General features: G+C 40.9%; 3 protein-coding genes across 6 annotated transcripts in view; 1 reads left to right on the forward strand and 2 right to left on the reverse strand.

The window, feature by feature from the left end:
- Positions 1–1,761, reverse strand: part of arhgap9 (Rho GTPase activating protein 9) — a 59,123-nt gene extending 57,362 nt beyond the window's left edge. For all 3 annotated transcript variants that reach the window (XM_079579244.1, XM_079579243.1, XM_079579242.1), the window contains exon 1: positions 1,469–1,761. The gene's annotated coding sequence lies outside the window, so the exon portion shown is untranslated. The remainder of the gene's footprint in view (positions 1–1,468) is intronic.
- Positions 1,762–2,026: 265 nt separating this feature from the next.
- Positions 2,027–11,932, forward strand: mars1 (methionyl-tRNA synthetase 1). Of its 2 annotated transcripts, XM_079579240.1 has the most exons (22): positions 2,027–2,257; positions 2,733–2,823; positions 2,907–2,985; positions 3,207–3,338; positions 4,300–4,375; positions 5,061–5,236; positions 5,437–5,543; positions 5,623–5,739; positions 5,820–6,023; positions 6,162–6,363; positions 6,501–6,575; positions 6,930–7,100; positions 7,172–7,267; positions 7,676–7,793; positions 7,861–8,074; positions 9,185–9,316; positions 9,426–9,530; positions 9,672–9,867; positions 10,469–10,540; positions 10,692–10,718; positions 10,993–11,124; positions 11,362–11,932. In XM_079579240.1, exons 1-22 carry the CDS (start codon positions 2,155–2,157, stop codon positions 11,506–11,508), a joined length of 2,772 nt encoding a protein of 923 aa, XP_079435366.1. In that variant the 5' UTR covers positions 2,027–2,154; the 3' UTR covers positions 11,509–11,932. The 2 variants fall into 2 exon arrangements, with proteins under 2 accessions (XP_079435366.1, XP_079435367.1); XM_079579241.1 differs by lacking the exon at positions 10,692–10,718.
- A 155-nt stretch (positions 11,933–12,087) lies between these two features.
- Positions 12,088–15,961, reverse strand: ddit3 (DNA-damage-inducible transcript 3). The gene is made up of 4 exons (XM_079579335.1): positions 15,857–15,961; positions 14,457–14,512; positions 13,862–14,068; positions 12,088–13,682 (listed from the first exon to the last, which is right to left on the reverse strand). Exons 3-4 carry the CDS (start codon positions 14,015–14,017, stop codon positions 12,921–12,923), a joined length of 918 nt encoding a protein of 305 aa, XP_079435461.1. The 5' UTR covers positions 14,018–14,068; positions 14,457–14,512; positions 15,857–15,961; the 3' UTR covers positions 12,088–12,920.

A 15,961-nucleotide genomic window follows, 5' to 3' on the forward strand; every position in this document is an offset into this window, starting at 1 on the left:
AAATTGGTAGTTGTGGTCCCCAAACTAGGGCTGGGAACTGTTAAACGATCCCATATGGTATTGGGGAAGAAAAGGTTTAGGTACTGGTGGTGTCGAAAGGAAAATTGTGTCGGAAACAGGCGCCAAAACTAATACTTTTCTTCAGATACTAAGTTTTGATGAGTGTTGGGCCCCTAAAGAAAGTTACTTGGTTGTTTCAGCTCAAATAAATGATACAAATGTAAAATAGTTTTATGGATCAAATCATGATTGTTCTGTTTTATGGTTCTAGATCACAAATCTTTTAGCCTATGTATGGAAAAATTCTCAGTATTGTAGAGTATTGGTATCAAATCAAATCAAATTTATTTATATAGCACATTTAAAACAACTGCTGTTGACCAAAGTGCTTTACAAAAGGTCTACAGTACAGAAACAAATAGAAATCTAATAATAAGAAACAAAACACAATATACAAAACAGCAAAGCACTGACAGCTTAGATTTGGCCAGATATGTGCTAGACAGTGTTAAAAGCTTTTGCATAAAAGTGTGTCTTAAGCAAAGATTTAAATTGGTCAAGTGTCTGTGCAGCTCTGATGTGGAGAGGCAGTTCATTCCACAGTTTTGGAGCTGCAACAGAGAAAGCCCTGTTGGTATAGAAAAACAATTAATGGTACTCAGCCCTAATCCAAACTCATTCCTAGTTCACCAAACGCCTCCCAATTTATTAGAGGAAGGAGTATTATCATGTTTTCAGAGAGCAATACTGTCAACAACAGCTTTCCTGCTCATTCACAATCAATAAAAGGGCTTTATGATTAGATGCACAGTGCACAAGGTCTTTGTTTTCACAATTGTTCTGCTACAATATAAGGAAGGACTGAACACATTTATTGCATAACTCGAAAAAAAAAAAAAAAAAAAATCAGATATGACGGTTTAATCAATTGTGCATTCTTGCAAAAATAACCCGACTTACAAAAGGTTCAAAAGCAGGTAGAGATGTGTGCAGCTGTGTAGGTGTTCTTCCACAGGAAATGGTTGAAAGTGGCCTTGTGTGACAGTTACAGAGTTACATAGGTCTTTGGTTGACATGGCTATATAAACACTTTTCAGCCACAAGTGGTTGACATATTTTTTTGATGATGATGAAGTGAAGACAAGCCTCATGTATTGCACCAACTTTGCTGATGTATTGTGTGTATGCTACTGTTCAGATCACTTTGCCATTGGTTTTGGGAACAACACAATTAGGCCACATCCCCAAAAACGTACAGCCACTCGAATACAAAAGGATCAACAAAACTAGTAGGCAACTTTAATCTACCCCCAGACAAACAACTTACAATCCATAATGATTAAACTGCATATAGTCTATGGTATTCAGAGCCTATAGAGTCTACCAAAGATATAAAAGCATAATAATAAACCCTTGCCTTTTGGTGATGAAGCAATTCTAGAAACAAGAAGATGACAGCATCACTCACCGTGCAATTGGATGACAGCCACAGTGTTTTGGAGTGAGCTCTAGAAATACAAGTCGCTTCTTGCTTTATTCAATCGCATTAAAAATAAAAAAACCTGTTTGTGAAATTTAGCCAACACAATGCATGCTCCAAAACTCCACTCACTCTAGCACCCTCGAGGTCGTTTATGAAGTTGTCCACCACACAACATCGCGCGGACTCCTGGCTCTTTAAGCGGATAAAAACTGTTTCGCACTGTGCAGCATTGGTGGCACAACATTGGCTGCAGTTCTCGGATATGATTTTGCTCTCAGCGAATCAAATGACATGAAAGGATCAAGTGAAGGGAGCGCTTGTTTACTCACGTCGGGTTTCACCGCAAAGTCGGTGCGCCGGTGATGAAAATGTGACTTCTTCAACCGGGCGATCCGAAGACGTAAAAACGAGCGCACCTACAGCATGTGCGCCCCTTCCCACAACGCGGGGTTTGTGGGTAATGTAGTTCACAAACCATCCATTAAGGTTAGCAAAGTCTACGCAAAAACTACAACGCCGCCATTTGTTTCCGGAGCAACACAGCTTGCATCAGCGCGTGCAGAGGACCACACTAACCGGCGAAGTTCGTCGCGCTGCTGTTCTTGTTGTAAAAAGTGAAATATTTAGTTTGTTAAAAGCTGTATAAACATTAGAGGCGGAGTAGCTGCCAGATGAAGCTGTTTTTGAGTGAAGGCAACCCTCATTGCCTGAAGGCGTTAGCCGCTGTACAGGTGACAGGAGCTAAGTGTGACGTTGAGTATGTCAACCACGAAGGTAAGAGAGCGTGGCTATAATTCTCATTTGATACAGTTGATTGACACAAATGGGATAAAATTGTTGTTTGCAAGCTTACACATTTATTAAACGACATTTGTGTTATAACTGATTTGTAACGTCATTTTTCATGCTAGTAGTGAGTCACGTTTATTGTGTTTGTCTGTCAAACTAAAGTATGTGGGCACCTGTCGTCCACCTGAAGAGCTTATGGAAAGGCCTTTCATGTCTGCTTTGTGGATGTGGACTGTTCCCGTACAACTGTTTATTGTCACTTAATAATGTAGCATAGTTTAGTGCTCAGATGTTCAATTCATAGCTGCTGGGTTGGGCATCCACAAACCTGTCAGTTGGGTCAGTTCAATGAATGAATCAGAGACACACAAAGAGCACCAAACATTTACTATGTGTGCTTTCAGAAACGTGTTATATCCTATTATTTTAATGCTGAACTTTTGCCTTTAAACCTTTGCAGTAAAAGTGGTGCCCTTCCTTACCCGTCCTGCACTGCCAGCCCTGTTATTACCCAATGGACTGCACCTGTTCAGCTCCAATGCCATTTGCCGGTGAGTATGTTGTTAGAGGTGTGATTTATTATATTCATTACCGTTATGTCACACTTTTCTATCCCTTCAATTTGAAATTTTAGGTACCTATTCGAAGTTAGTGGACTGGAGTCTAATGCGCTTTGCAATCAGTGGCTTGAGTGGGAGGCCACAAATCTCCAGGTAAACCTGCTTGTGGTGACACTTTCTGCAGTGTAGAGAGTATCTCTTTCACACATCAATAGATCTCTGTCATGGTTTAGTTATCTTCATCCTGATATAGTGCATTTCTCTGCATCAGACATTCAAAATCAGGGTCAATGGATCCCTATTTATTTTATTATAATTTATCTTTCATGCTTAATGTTTTTTGTGTGTTTTTTTTATGTGTCTACTGTCTATAGCCTGCACTTCTACAGGCCCTGCACATGGCAGTGCTGCAGGGGAAAGCCACCGATGTGTCGAAGATCATTCAGGGGCCACTTAACTACTTGGACCAAACCTTGAGCAAAGGAGAGACGACTTATTTGACTGGAGTAAGGAGATAATTATGTTTCATTCACACAGAAATAGATATACAATAGATGTGTGAGCGCATCAGGTCCACTTGGTAGGTTTGAGAGTGTTGTCGACGAGTGCTCTTCATGGATGGAGCAGGAGCAATAGTAAAAACAGAGAAGAGTGACTTGCTATTGTATTCTTTGACTGCTTGAACACGATTAAGTGAGTCAAATGTTATTATATAGCGCCTTTCACAGACCAGGGTAACAAAGCGCTTCCCATAAAAACATACAGTAAAGACAATACACATATCATACCGCCTTTGCTATGCCCAATCCCGTCAGACCTTGGAAGCTAAGCAGGGAAGGGCCTGGTCGGTACTTGGATGGGAGACCGTTTGGTAACACCAGGAAGCCTAGCGAGTGTAGTGAGTGAGTGAGTGGTTGGTGGTGATCGGAGGGGCCGATGGCGCAGACTGGTTGCCTCGCTTCCGTCAGTCTACCTCAGGGCAGCTGTGGCTACAATAGTAGCTTACCACCACCGAGTATGGAGTGAACGAATAGTGCAATGTGAAGCGTCTTTGAGTGTCCAGAAAAGCGCTATATAAAACCAATGCATTATTATTATTATTATTACAAGTCACATTACATTATGTCGGGGATGTACACAATAGAAAAGGCACAAAACACATAGGCCTATGTATGATGAGGCGAAAAAGCCTGCCTAAACAGGTGCATCTTAAGTTGACACTTGAAATTGTCCACAGAATCCAACATGCGCAGAGACAGGGGCAGCGAAGAGCGACAACCTTGAATGATCTGTCTCTACGGGTTTTTAAAATAAATGCGAGGGACGTTACACAGCAAGTCACTCATCTCTGTTTTTAGAAATAGATATGCATTTAAACCTGAGGTGGTTTCAATTAGTTGCTTCGTAGAGTAGTGGATTTTCAAGCTGTTTCATTTCAGTGGCTCTTTGTTCTGTTTCTCTCTTCAGGAGGCTGTGTCAGTTGCTGACATCGTCTTGTGGGCTGCATTGTATCCTCTTTTTTCTGATTCCACAGTGCCAACAGGTATGACTCACTAAAGACAAGTTACAGGAATAGGCCACCGTTTTTCCATACTAAGATATGTTCTTACCTTAGCTTAGACGAGTTGATGCGTAGTTGTCTGGTCTTTACGCGTGCGCTCAGTCACGCAAAAACACCGAACATGTTGTTAACTTTAGCCTCTCCTCATGGACCCAAACGGGGTTGCAGTTACGTTTACACGATCCAAGTCTAGTTACACAAAATTAAGCGGATAAAAAGAGGTACAATATTGTAAGGCATAATAATACCTTAAGAGCACTTTGACGTCCGCGCAGTAAAGTCGAAGTGCTCCTAAGGTATTATTACGCCTTACAATATAGTAGCCCTTTTTATCCGCTTAGAAAATTGACATGTTTCATTTTGTGTGACTATACTTGGATCGTGCAAACGCTCACGTAACTGTGTTTAAATAGGGAAACTGTGGAAGAGCTTGGTTGCTTCTAACTTCATCCCCGTTTGGGTCCATGAGGAAAGGAGGAGAGGCTAAATGCTAACAACATGTTCGGTGTCTGTGACTGAAGGCACGCGTAAAGACCAGACAGCTACACATCAACTTGTCTAAGGTAAGAACATATTTCAGTATGCAAAAACGGTGGCCTGTTCCTTTTAAGAAAGTCCCATAATAATACATTTGTTCATGCATGTCTACCATTGCTTGTTGTTTAAGGTGAGCACAAGACTGTGACACTCTGGTTCAACCGTGTGAATGGTATGACTGCGTGCCAATCGTCAGCTCAGAAAGTCCTCCAGGGAAAAGGCCTGCAGGGCATGAAGAGCTACATGCAAAGACAACCAGCCCCTCAGAGCAGAGACACACAGCCAAGCACCAGCAGCCCTGCCGAGGTACCATACAGCATCTGGGAAACTGCTTTGAGTAATCTATAAGTGCCCAAAATCGAACAAACGGTTCAAAAAGTTAACCTATTGAAGTTTAAGTTTCTTCTCTGTGTGCCTTGAAATGTATTCACCAAACTCTATAAGCTTTATTGGTTTTGCTCATAATCTTTTTTTAAATAATTTATTATTACACTAATTATACGCAGGGAGATGATGGAGAACGCATGGTTTCTGAAGAAGAGATGGAGGCAGCAGCTGTCAACTATAGTAAAGGTTTAAGTAGCTGTCAGGAAACTGAGAGAAAACATCCAATGTAAGTGATGGTAAAAGTGATATAGACTTCTATTATTCATTCATTGTTTAAAATGTTTTTATTTGTTTCATTTTGCCAGTTTGCCTCAAGAGGGCAAGAGAAACATCCTTTTGACCAGTGCCTTGCCTTATGTCAACAATGTCCCCCACCTGGGTAACATCATTGGCTGTGTCCTCAGTGCAGATGTATTTTCCAGGTACAGATGCACTTACAAATAAAAGACCTGGTCATAATTACTGTTTATTACACTATATGGACTTGTGTGTTCAAACTCAGATACGGCCGTTTGCGAGGCTGGAACATTCTGTTTGTGTGTGGCACTGATGAATATGGGACAGCTACAGAGAACAAGGCCAGGGAGGAGGGCCTGACCCCCCAGGAGATCTGTGACAAGTATCACGCCGTTCACTCAAACATCTACAAATGGTTTCAGATCGACTTTGACTTTTTTGGAAGAACCACCACGCCAAAGCAGACAGAGTAAGTGTTAAGACCACAAAATGGCCTCAGTAAAATAATCATTTGTAGTCGTCGTCGTAGTAGTAATATTATTGCAGTATAACGTTACCAATTATACACATAGCTTTATTTAAGCATTGTGTTCATCATTGTTCATAGAATAGCCCAAGATATATTCTGGAAGCTCCACAAACATGAATTCTTGTTGGAGGACACAGTGGAACAGCTCAGATGTGAAAGCTGTAAGCGCTTCCTGGCAGATCGCTTTGTCGAAGGCACATGTCCTTTCTGCAACTACGCAGAGGCTCGCGGTGACCAATGTGACAAGTGTGGACGGCTCATCAATGCTGTGGAACTCAAGGTAAACTTAAGAAGTCGGACTTGGCAAAAGTCTATTTTATTCATATAGATGCAACAGAGTTTGACCCATACAAAATGTCTCCCCCTCTCTCGTTACTGCATACTCAACTTTCTATGTTTTACTAATGGCTCTTGCAGGAACCACAGTGTAAGGTGTGCAGACAGACTCCTGTCATCCGCACTTCCAAACATCTTTTCCTCAACCTGCCCAAGGTACTGTCTGTTGTTTCCTAGACTTTAAAGTGTTGGTTCTCTTGAGCTTCATCTAGGCCCATGGGTTTCAGTGAAATGTGTCCTGCGATGTACATCATTTGGAGAATTCCTGCTAGTCTGAAGAAAAGAATATGTGTTGAAAGCAGTGAAGAGTGACTTGCTATGTGTACCTTGTTATTTTTGTGCAGTCAAACAGGGCATCCAAGGTCCTTTATTAGCATGGACAGCCTGCCCTTCTCAACACACATGCATGTCTTTGTCAGGGCAAAAAGTGTTTTGTTAATTGCTTCATCACTTGAGACCCATGGATAGTAAGCTTGTATACAGTACATAACTCATTCAGTTTTTATCCAGTTGGAGACACAGTTGGAACAGTGGCTGGATAAGTCCACCAGCAAAGGAGACTGGACATCCAACGCCAAACAAATCACTCGGTCCTGGTTAAGGGATGGACTCAAACCTCGCTGTATCACCAGAGATCTAAAGTGGGGAACACCTGTGCCTCACCCTGACTTTAAAGAAAAGGTTACAACTTATTTCAGTAAGTAAAATACTAATTTTATAAGAACAAAAACAATCCATCTCTGTTTCCTCAGGTGTTCTACGTGTGGTTTGATGCACCTATTGGTTATCTGTCTATTACGGCAAATTACACCGACCAATGGGAGAAGTGGTGGAAAAATCCACAACAGGTAACGCCTTTTATCTCATTGTCTCATTGTTCGATGGCAGTCACACTATTATCCAAAAGAATGAAAATGTAAGAAACAATTGCACATAGATAAATGGAGAAATCCTTCCTTTCTGTCCTGATTTTCTACGGGCACAATAATCTGTCACTTTAGAAATAAGTAAACTCACAAAAGAGTTACATTGTTTAAACCAAAAGTGTATAATTTTTGACTGACTCATTCCTCTGCTTAAAGCTCTGGACTGGCTCAGTTCCTTCTGTGTATGTGTGTGTATGTGTGCTGACCAGCAGTTACACAGACGGAGGAGGGGTTGGGGAAGAGCTGATAAGTCGTCTTTGAACTGGGTGATCTCATGATGATCTAATATGATGTCATCCTCATGCTGCAGTGTTGTGTTTTCACCACCAGGTGGAGTTGTACAACTTTATGGCCAAAGACAATGTTCCATTCCATAGCGTTGTATTTCCCTGCTCTCTACTGGGAGCCCAGGACAACTACACTCTGGTCAATCACCTTGTAGCCACAGGTAATGTTTTATTATAAAAACCTATAGGTCAGCCTATGTCCATATTGTAACAATGTAACTTGTGCAGAGTATTTGAACTATGAGGACACCAAGTTCTCCAAAAGCCGTGGTGTTGGAGTGTTTGGGGACATGGCCAAAGACACCGGGATCCCGTCTGACGTGTGGCGCTTCTACCTGCTGTATGTGCGTCCAGAGGGGCAGGACTCTGCTTTCTCCTGGGCAGACATGGCTATGAAGAACAACTCGGAGCTGCTCAACAACCTGGGCAACTTTATCAATAGGTTTGACACACTTCCTTTTCTATTGTTTATTACTTCAGCTAAATCCACAAAGTAAATACGTTGTGCAATTGTATTAACTGCAGTTATAAAGATTGTAATTTAGTTTTCTTTTGTGGAAATTCCGGTTTAGAAACTGCCTAAGCATGGAAACTATGCGTGATTTTTCACTGATGCATTAATTATGTACTAAGTTCTTAGATTGTTGTACAAAACTCTGCAAGTTGAGTAACTATTACGAGAGTCTCAGCCTAGTTTTCTAAATTTGTTTGGGATGGCGTAATTTGGCCCCAATTACATTGCCTCAAATAATTTTTAAAAGATCAGGGATAAATCCTACATCAAAGATTTTTCTCAGTAGCGTTCCACTGGAGTACCTTGATCTTCAAATTGGTCTCGGGCAGCTGATGCCTAATTGGGTCAAAATATCTTGTAGATTGCATAAGGCCTAAGGTGGTAAAGGTAGAAAATATTCTGCTTCAGAAAAGAAATAGTCCTTGCCTAAATCCATCCCCGAGTCACTCAATCCCCTGCTCCAGTAGCACATGAACTCGTGAAGTTTGAAATAAAGTTACTAAAATGTTGCATATTCCATAACTAGTGGTTTAACTCCAGAAGCACTAATAGTTTCTAAAGAAACTCTGACTACACTGGGTGGTGGCTACTTTAACAACCAAATACTAAATAAATCAAATAGGGAAAGTTGTTATGCTTCAAGAGGCCTGTTTTTGTCGAGTTGCCGCTGTACAAGCATGCTGTTTGGGTCCCTCTCCTCAGAGGCTCAGAGATGAGTAAACTACAGTGTAGCGTGTTTCATCATACATGACAAAAAATGGAGCATGCCGTTCCAGCCTTTTGTTGCACATCACACTTGCTTCAGCTATTATTTAGATGAAATATGAAAACTGTGAGAGTCATTGCAGCAGTATTGTACACAGGCATTTTTATTGTAGAAACAAGAGCAGATTTTAGAATTTTAAATTAAAAACAATTATGCGAACAGGTCTTCTGACTTTCTGTTATACTCAGCATTTAGTGAATATTTTCAATTAATTTATTTTAATGAATCTGAAACTGATTTTGGACCATCCCTGCTGCCCTTTCATCATCCAGAGCCGGCATGTTCGTCACAAAGTTCTTTGAGGGCTGCGTGCCTGTGATGGACCTTCAGCAGGAAGATAAGAGACTCCTTGCTCTGGTGGGCTGGGAGCTGCAACAGTACATTCAGCTCATGGACAAAGTCAAGTGAGTTATTTGTGTATCTGTGTATCTGTATATGCATAATATGCAACTTAATTGTTATGCTTTTTTGCTATTGAATACCTTTCTGTATTATGGATGTTTATTTAAACAGAATTCGTGATGCTCTCAAACACATTTTGAATATATCTCGGCACGGCAACCAGTACATTCAAGTAAATGAACCCTGGAAAAAGATCAAGGGAGGGGACGCTGAAAGGTAAGCTGCTCAATTCAAGTCGATTTAAATTTTTCATATGTTGTAAATAAAGTTAAAGCATCTTGTGTTCTGTAGACTTAAATTCCTGACCACTTTTTGGTTCACTAAGTTTCTTTCTGGGGCCTGTTTCTCTGTTTTAAGGCAACGTGCAGGCACTGTCACTGGTGTGTCTGTCAACGTGTCCTGTTTGCTGTCAGTGATGCTTTTGCCATACATGCCAACTGTCAGCCAAACCATCCGGGATCAGCTCAACGCCCCTCCGTCCTGCATCAGTACCATGTTGCAAGGCTCTGGCACCTTTGTGTGTGCCCTGAGCGCAGGCCACCGCATCGGCACAGTGAGTACCCCGACAGGCCACGCATGTCCATCCCACACCTGTAGAACCTCCAACCTATTGTTGATGCAGGGTGATACAATGTGGATGCAACAGCATGTCAGTGTTTTCGACTCAACACTCTGCATTTGTATAACCGCACACATGCACAGACTTAATAGCCTAGAGGCTGTTTCCAAGCCTCTGTCATTGGTCCGGTTTCTCCCAGGCCACTTGTCCCTTTTGGCCTTTTCGTAATGACCAACATGGCATTTCACCTGATTCGTGAGTCAGAGCTTGAATCAAGGAGCTCTTCATGCTCATGTTTAACAAAGAAAACGGGTTAGTTCTTGAAGCGGCATTAGAAATGATAGTGTCTTATGTTACTTCTGCACTGGAGTCGTTTCTGTGTAATTGAGGGTATTTGAACTCAAATTTCACGTAGTTCTCACATTCTTCATTAGACTGTGGCGTTTATTTTATTCATGTTATTATTATTGTTACACATAATGCAGGAATAATCATTTAATTTTACAAAAAACGGGCACCTGGTTTATATGATTTGGATGGATCATTTGTTTATATTTGTTCATTACATTTTAGACTTTTTTCTGTGTTCTATTAGGTCAGTCCGTTGTTCCAGAAACTGGAGACCGATCACATTGAGACGTTGAAGAAGAAGTTTAGCGGGCAGCAGGTATTTGAATCAAATGTTTTTCTTGGTTAGAAATGTGAATTGGTCACAAGTTCACAACACAAATAATACATTATAAATTAAACCTTTAGTTGTTAATCCTTTAGTTTAATTTCATATTTTTTTTAACTTCTCTCTAACCACCCGTGTCTAGTTTGAAGATGAACCGTCCAAAATACAGGTATCGTGTGGTGATTGTACTGTTTGCGTCGCCCATTGTTCCGTTGGTGATGAACAATGCTACGTTTTCATTAACAAAATCCCTAACATTCTTATATTTTGTGTTTGGATGAGCGTGCATCGTGACTCACACCGATAACTAAATTAAAGATTATTTGATATGCTAGAATAGAACGTAATTCCTAGTTCATAACCTATTCATAACCATGGCAATAAAACCCATTCTGATGAAACCATTATGCTTAAAATATATATTTTAACTTATATTTTCTCAGCCAAAAACTACATCTTCAAGTACTGCCAGTCCTCAGCCCACTGCGGCGCCCGCCACAGCCGCAAAAGTGACAGCGGGAGGCGGCGTGGACCCTGAGAAAGCTCAACAGCTCACACAGGCTGTGGCTGAACAGGTATGTCATTCAATTATTAATACAAATAAGCTAATGTTTTGGACATTATAAAGTAAGAATAAATAAATAAAATGTCAGTCGAATAGTTCTGTATCTTTAAACTAAAATACCAGTAAATGTTGACAAGTTGATGGCATTAATACCATGATAATTACTCTTGTTTTATTATTTTATTTGGTACAGAATTGTAAACTAAAAGCTGTCCCTGTTAGCGTCATTAATGTTTATCTCACGCAGGGGGATAAGGTGCGAGCCTTAAAAGCCCAGAAGGCGGAGAAGGCAGTGATCAGTGCAGAGGTGGCCAAACTGTTGGACCTAAAGAAAGAGCTGGCAGCGGCTGAAGGAAAGAGCTCTGAACCAGCGCCACAGAAGAAGAAGAAATGAAAGCGAGACAGAAGGAGGTTAGTCAGGGAGGAGCGGCTTGAGGTATCATACTGGAGAATACAGGGAACAAGCTGTACACTAAAAGATGAGAGTATTAGCTTAAGGCAAAGCCGTAACAGGATTGAAGACAATGTGGTACTGGCACTGAGGACTAATGAAATGCTGGATAGGCCGACAGGGAAATGAAAACACACAAAGACAGAGTCAAATGAATACAGCTACAGAATGGAGGGATTTGGAAAAATCCCTCCACCAAAAGAAACTGATTTTATACTCCTCCTCTGATGGGCTGCATGCACTATTAGCATTGTGGGGTGTGTTGTGCATTCAGAGGTGTTTTTATATTATTTGATATGTTTTTGCCATTTGCTACAAATAACAAAGAAACTGTCTATATTGTTCATACATTTTCTGAATATTCAAGCGTCCTCAAATAAAAAAAATAAACATTGAACGAAGCTTAGTTTTCCATTTATTGTAAAACTGAGATTACATTTAATTACAAAATCAGTATGGAGAAATTCATAATATGCCATAAATGATACGAGTCATGCATAATTTTGTACATTTGTACAACGAGAAAATACCGTGAATATATTTCAGAACAAGGAAAGCTAAGCCATTACGGTACATACAGAATATTACAGCATTATATAAAAATAGTAAATAATGGCTGAACTACATATTATGTTATTCTATTTAAAATCTCATTTTAATAGAAAAGGTCAGCTTAGAAAGTATAGCCAGTTTCTACTTCTTTACTTAAAGATACAGACACACAAGCAGGAGGTTAAAAAAGTAAGAAAAGATACAATATATTTTTGCCAAAAAAGTCATCCTCACATATTCGCATTGTTCTGGGCACTTTAAACAATTACCTGAGCTCTGAAACTCTGCAAATTGGGACAAATAATCTCTATTAGCCAGTTTGCAGCCCTTAAGGTAGAAGGAGTAGCTACTTGTTACAATTTGGTGGGAAAAGGCTGACAATGTAGACCTTTCTCTGAAGCACACTCCCCTCTGTGCTGTGTCCTACTTGGGTGAAATGTCAAACTGTTCTTCAACAGTTGCATTCATCACATGTGACACATGCATTTGTACACCCAACATTCACAAGAAACACTCAATAAGTTGCACTTGGATCCATATGTTCTTCTGTTCCTTAATACATGCTGTTTCTTTTTATTTGCCGCATTGCTGTTGCAGCCTCTTCTCTCACTGCCCTCAGTCCTAGACTTTCATCATCCTCTTTCTTCTGGTCTTTTAAAGAATTCTTCCTCATACAAAAATCAGCATCCTCAATTATTATCTTTGGTTTTCATTTTTTGCAACTTAAAACTTCACATTTCTTTCATGTCAAACCTTTTCCCACCAATACTAATTCAAACCGTAGGACCTTTGTGATTTACGTCTCATTTCCTGGTGTTCACAAGTCTCTCAATCAGTGCTCGACGTGTCCTCTGAACCTCCTCGCCGAGCCTCTCAATCTCTGCTTTCAAACGCTCATTCTGCTCCGTCAGCTCCTGGACTTTCCTCTCGTTCTCCTGCTCCCTCTCCTTGCGACTCTTTTTAGCCGATGAGTAAGATGACGATGTTCTTGGTGTGGCACAGGCAAAAGGGGATAAGGCACCATTGGCCCTCTCGCTGGAGTTCCTCGTACGTTTCCCCAGGCGAGAGGACTGATACACGGACACGGGCGAGGACACGGGTGACGAGGGTGAAGAGCAATTTTGTGAAGGCGACTGGGAGGCAGAAGAAGAGCAGGATGGGGAATCAGGGACACAGGGCAGCTCCTCCTCGCTCGCTGAAGGAGACCCAGGGTGAATAGTAGTCGCCGGGTGGTGGTGGTGGTAGTAATAGCCCCCGCTGATGACCTCTCCACTTTGATCCACCTGTCCTCCATCACTCAACAAAGCAAAAAACTCAGGAGGAAGCAGGTCGCTGCCACCTCCCGTAGAGCCGTCTCCACTTCTGCCACTGCACCCCTCGCCCCTTCGCTCCTCTGCCACCGCGGGACTCATGCAGGAAGAGGAGGACGAAGATGAGGAAGAAGACGTGTGATGGAGAGCCTGGATCTCTGTTGCCCTCTGGACTCCTTCACTCCACGCCTGGCTTCCATCCGACAACCATGTCAGAGAACAACTCTCCAGGACGTCCAGAAATTCTGGCTCTCTCTACAAATCAAAATGAAATGTCAATAGTGAAAATCTGTCAAATGTGAGGTACGTAAAAGTATGGTTTCAATTATTAATAGCTAGTGTATGGAGCGAATATCAATGAAACTCGGAAAAAACCCTACATCCAAACCAAAAGTAAAAGCAGCACACTCTGAGTTGGTGAAAAGGCGACTAACCTCTGTACAGGTGGGTGCCCGTGCCACTTTTGCCCCTCCTGTGTCAGAGCCGAGAATGTCCTGCAGGTCCTCATACCACGCCTCCAACTCTGCACCACACAGCGGCCCCACACCAGGGGGGTACGGCGGGGGCAGGTGAAGCCACTCGGCAGTCATAGTGCCAGTCACTCGTAAAGCAGATGCCTGGCTACACAGTTCACTCTGGACCTGTGGACACATGAGACGAGGGCAAATGAGATGCAGTGAGCAGCGATGGTAAAGCCGTGAAACGCAGCAGAAAGTCTGTCATAGTCACACTAAGTCATCTTTCTTAATAACACAAATATGAAGGAAAAAAAAAAGATTGCATTCTTTTTAGAATTAGAAATCAGAGAAAATGATTTTTTTTTCTTTCACTTAATGGGTAAGTTATAACAACCCATTCTAATTTGAAGGGACATAATCGGCTGCACCACGTATTGTAGAAAACCATACAATCCAGGATTTAAAACTGTGTAAATGTAGAGAATTTATCCCAAAACATATCATTGCTAAAATCGGTACAAACAAAAATAACAGGATGTTGCTTTTTATTATTATTCATAACGTTATTTACCTTGTCACTGTTAATCAAGTTTGCCAATTTGTTGGAGATAGTTTATCCCAGCAATTCTGAAAAAAATAATAACACACAATGGTTAATGAATCACTCTATAACACATTTTTGAACAACTGAAATTTGCTGAGATGCCACAATGAAAATGATGATTTGCACAAATACAGCACATCATCCAGACAAAGAACCCTTAAGACAAGACACAACTGCTTTATCCGATACAATAATTGTATCATCATGTGTTTTTACATGAACTCTTCATATAAAAGGTTCAAATGAACCACTGAACTGAAAACAATCGCATAAATGTTATCTAATTCCTGTAAACAAAGACCTAACCGGTCTCAACGGCGCCCCCTGCTTTTCACTTTCTTAAAAACACCCTGATGTCTGATAAACAAGTGGCCGACACAAAGATAAGAGAATCACACCATTGAATCTCCGAGATTTGGCTGTTCAGATCAAATTGAAGAGCGTCCGCGTTTCATTTAAATACTGAGTGTTTTTCCTTTATTTAAAAAAGGCAACTAAAACAAAAGAATCATTATTTTTCATATAGGCTAGCCTAACTTGTATGAAATACAGAAACACACACTGCATTGACTGATTTTTTTTTCTTTTTTGCCACAAAATCCTTTTTGACTCCAACAAAATGAGTGTGAAATGAAGACACGAGGACACTTTTGTGTTCTATTACAGAATACCATTGACAAGCTTATAGAAACTAAAGGGCGTACAAAGTTGGGGAAAAATGAAATGCCTTAGGTTAGGCTTGGGACTTGTCCACTTAAGCCAACGCAATTACGTCATGGAAATCAAAGTCCAGCAGAGAAATGGGCGAAACAAAAGGAATCGCGCATAGAAAGAGAAACACGCTCAAATGAAATCCCTGTATTGTCTTGTCAATCACGACAAATGTTTTATCAAATAAGAACAAGCCTAAAATGACCCACAATCTGTAGCTCCGCTACTTCCCATGAACAAATCGTGAAATATTACGCTTTTTTCACATGACATGACATGTCGTTGAAGTTGAATTATAATGCGAAGATATGTAGTTGTTAGTTTGTAGATGAGATGTTAATTTAACACTATATTTATTTCAAAAACTGCACTGGAGTCAGTGTCTTTTAACTTCTGCCTTTCTAGCCCATGCTCACCGCTGCTGGCGACTTATTCCCTTAAACTCTGTTCACGACAAACAAAAGTCAGTGACTTTGAGCGATTGAGACAGCTGTTACTCTAAAAACAGATTTGGGATTTCTGCCAAAAATGTCAACATTGTTAATTTCTCTGAGAACAGTAAAGGAACTTGAAGTATGCCATAAAGTTTAAAGACATGAAGAAACAGACTAACAATCAACACCAACCACATAGCAAAGACGATCACGTTTACTCACCCTTTTTCGTCTATTCGCTCGTTGTTTTAGTAAAAATTGGTGATAGCTCATGTTAACCATTGTTCAGACTTGACAGCTGAATGTGGCTTTTCGGAAACTCCCGGC

The sequence above is a fragment of the Gobius niger genome (genome assembly GCF_951799975.1).
Source record: "Gobius niger genome assembly, chromosome: 20".
NCBI classification, from domain to species: domain Eukaryota; kingdom Metazoa; phylum Chordata; class Actinopteri; order Gobiiformes; family Gobiidae; genus Gobius; species Gobius niger.